General features: G+C 41.4%; 1 protein-coding gene across 1 annotated transcript; it reads right to left on the bottom strand.

The window, feature by feature from the left end:
- Positions 1-986: 986 nt before the first annotated feature.
- Positions 987-1,722, bottom strand: LOC143927333 (histone H4). Its single transcript, XM_077451338.1, has one exon. The coding sequence runs from the start codon at positions 1,483-1,485 to the stop codon at positions 1,174-1,176; it is 312 nt and encodes a 103-aa protein (XP_077307464.1). The 5' UTR covers positions 1,486-1,722; the 3' UTR covers positions 987-1,173.
- Positions 1,723-2,379: the final 657 nt, after the last annotated feature.

The following is a 2,379-nucleotide window of genomic DNA, read 5'->3' as shown; positions in this document are numbered from 1 at the left end:
AACGGCTCTTCTCAGAGCCACCCACCTCCCCATACAAAGAGCCCCGCATACATCGCTTTCTTTACTATTCACTTCTATGTTTGTTTTTTTTTGTTTTTTTAATATGATTCATAAGTTCACTCTAAAATCATTTACTTTGTATTCATTCACACTTCTTACAGGTCAGTAGGAATATTCAGCTGCGTTATACCTCTCCATACAAAGACTCGCATACATTGTTATCGGGAGATCTGATTGTAAAAATAGACAACCGAAAAAAGATTTTCTTTTTACATGTTGGAAATAAAATGTTTCCTGTGACAATGAGGTGAGATCCCGATTGGGGACGATGTGTCAGGATGACACTAATAAGAAATGACGATAGATTTTATACGGTCAGCTTTCATTACAGGGACTCTTCATTCTCTTCCGATGATCATCACAAATCATTCTCCCAACTGATCTCATCCCCATCTTCACTCCTCCCGCCGGAGTTCTATGGATTGATCCGACAATTGCGATATTAGACCCCTGTCATTTCACACCGTGCAATCCCCCAACAATAATACATAGGCGGGAATTGGTAAGGTCCGTTGTGTTGTTTGTACTGCAGAGTGGAGATCACTAGAAAGTCTCCTGAACACGTGTTTTCTCCTCTGAGAAAGCAGAGACTTTTTGGACTCTCCAATAAAACATTGCTGGCTGTGGGGACAAAATCTCACATTGTACCCGACAGAAATGTGTAGATTACAGACAAAAACTCATCCCTTTTATACCGCCAAATCCGACATTTTAAATTTCGGTCAGACAGGAAGGACTTCAAATTATTAAATCAATCATTTAAATATGTTCTATTTTTATTCCAACGACTGCCCAGGTGAAACATGTGGACAAAATGAGAACCACAGACATCAAGATTTTAATTTTTTATGGAAAGTGGTGTTTATCGGCGGAACAATCCACCTGAAAAACAAAAGTGAGATAATATTGTAATACAGATCAGTTATATTACATATTAAGAAAATCGTGCAATCGGATTGTATAGTGTATGGTTAGCTAAAAAACTCCCTTCCCCACATACTAAATCGTTATAACTCCAGAAAAGTACAGATAATGATAGCCCTTTGTATGAGAAGGTGGGTGGCCCTGAGAAGGACCTTTGTTTCGGTGAAGTGGGTAGGTGTCTATGAGGGTTTAGCCTCCGAATCCGTAGAGAGTGCGGCCCTGGCGTTTGAGAGCATAGACGACATCCATGGCGGTGACGGTCTTCCTCTTGGCGTGCTCAGTGTAGGTGACGGCATCGCGGATGACATTCTCCAGGAAGACTTTGAGCACCCCGCGGGTCTCCTCATAGATGAGTCCGGAGATGCGCTTGACACCCCCTCTGCGGGCCAAACGTCGGATGGCGGGTTTGGTGATGCCCTGGATGTTGTCCCGGAGCACCTTCCTGTGCCGCTTGGCGCCTCCTTTCCCCAGACCCTTCCCTCCTTTACCGCGACCAGACATGATGACTCTTCCCTGTTACTAAGATAAACGGAGAATAGCTGAAGGTCTGTCCGCCCTCTTTTTTATAGAGACTGAGCGGACCTGATGGAAACCACCCTGAGAAAAGGCGGAGTCACATCCATTCATTACACAGAATAGATTTGTTTTTCCACGTTAGGCTCCTAAACATTCTGCTGTTTGGAAAAATATTAAGGCAGCAGAAATACATCTAGAGAGGACAAATATATTCTTCCTTCTTATTGATTTTATAGCTATTCTTCAAAGATTGTACCGAAAATATCATTTTCTTGGACTCTTCATAACAGAAACCACAATCACCAGATACTATTGTCAATAATAATGTCATATCTATAAAATAGTTCTCTGAAAATGAAAAATATACACGGATAACCCCTTGTTTTTTCACCGGCTTAAGTTATTGCGGACCTGATAGGAGACTAATGGAAAGAGGCGGGGTCACAGCGTGTTGGTTTTCTGCAGAGATCTATAATAGAAGACATTTCTCTATCGTGTTCTGTGTGTAGCAGTGGAGAGATGCCGGATTCTGAGAACATATAGAAGTGTTTTCTCATGGTTCAGTAATAAACCGAATTCTTTCCTAAGCATTCCGGACTAAAGACATAAGAGTACTAATCATATTTCTCCGATAAATGTCTCATCCGATGATCTCCTCGGTGTCGGATTTGGCGGTATAAGAGGGATGAATATTTGTCTGTAACGATCTTGGCGGGCAAATTTTGAAAACGGTTATTTTAAATCTGAACCAATCACAGCTGCGGGCGTTTCCTTCATCATCCAGTAATACTATCTCCTTTTGAGGACTACAAAGAAATGTATTCTGAGACCTCTTTATGTTTTCTTCCCAGAAAATACTTACTTAGTAGACTTTTCATT

Source organism: Lithobates pipiens, unplaced genomic scaffold (genome assembly GCF_037356315.1).
Source record: "Lithobates pipiens isolate NorthernLeopardFrog02 unplaced genomic scaffold, aLitPip1_a1.2 Scaffold_23, whole genome shotgun sequence".
Lineage (NCBI taxonomy): Eukaryota > Metazoa > Chordata > Amphibia > Anura > Ranidae > Lithobates > Lithobates pipiens.
Note: the sequence above shows the minus strand (reverse complement) of the source record. Positions and strands in the feature narration are given on the sequence as shown.

Coding starts and splice junctions, on each gene's coding strand:
- LOC143927333 (XM_077451338.1), bottom strand. CDS start 1,485: ATGTCTGGTCGCGGTAAAGGAGGGAAGGGTCTGGGGAAAGGAGGCGCC.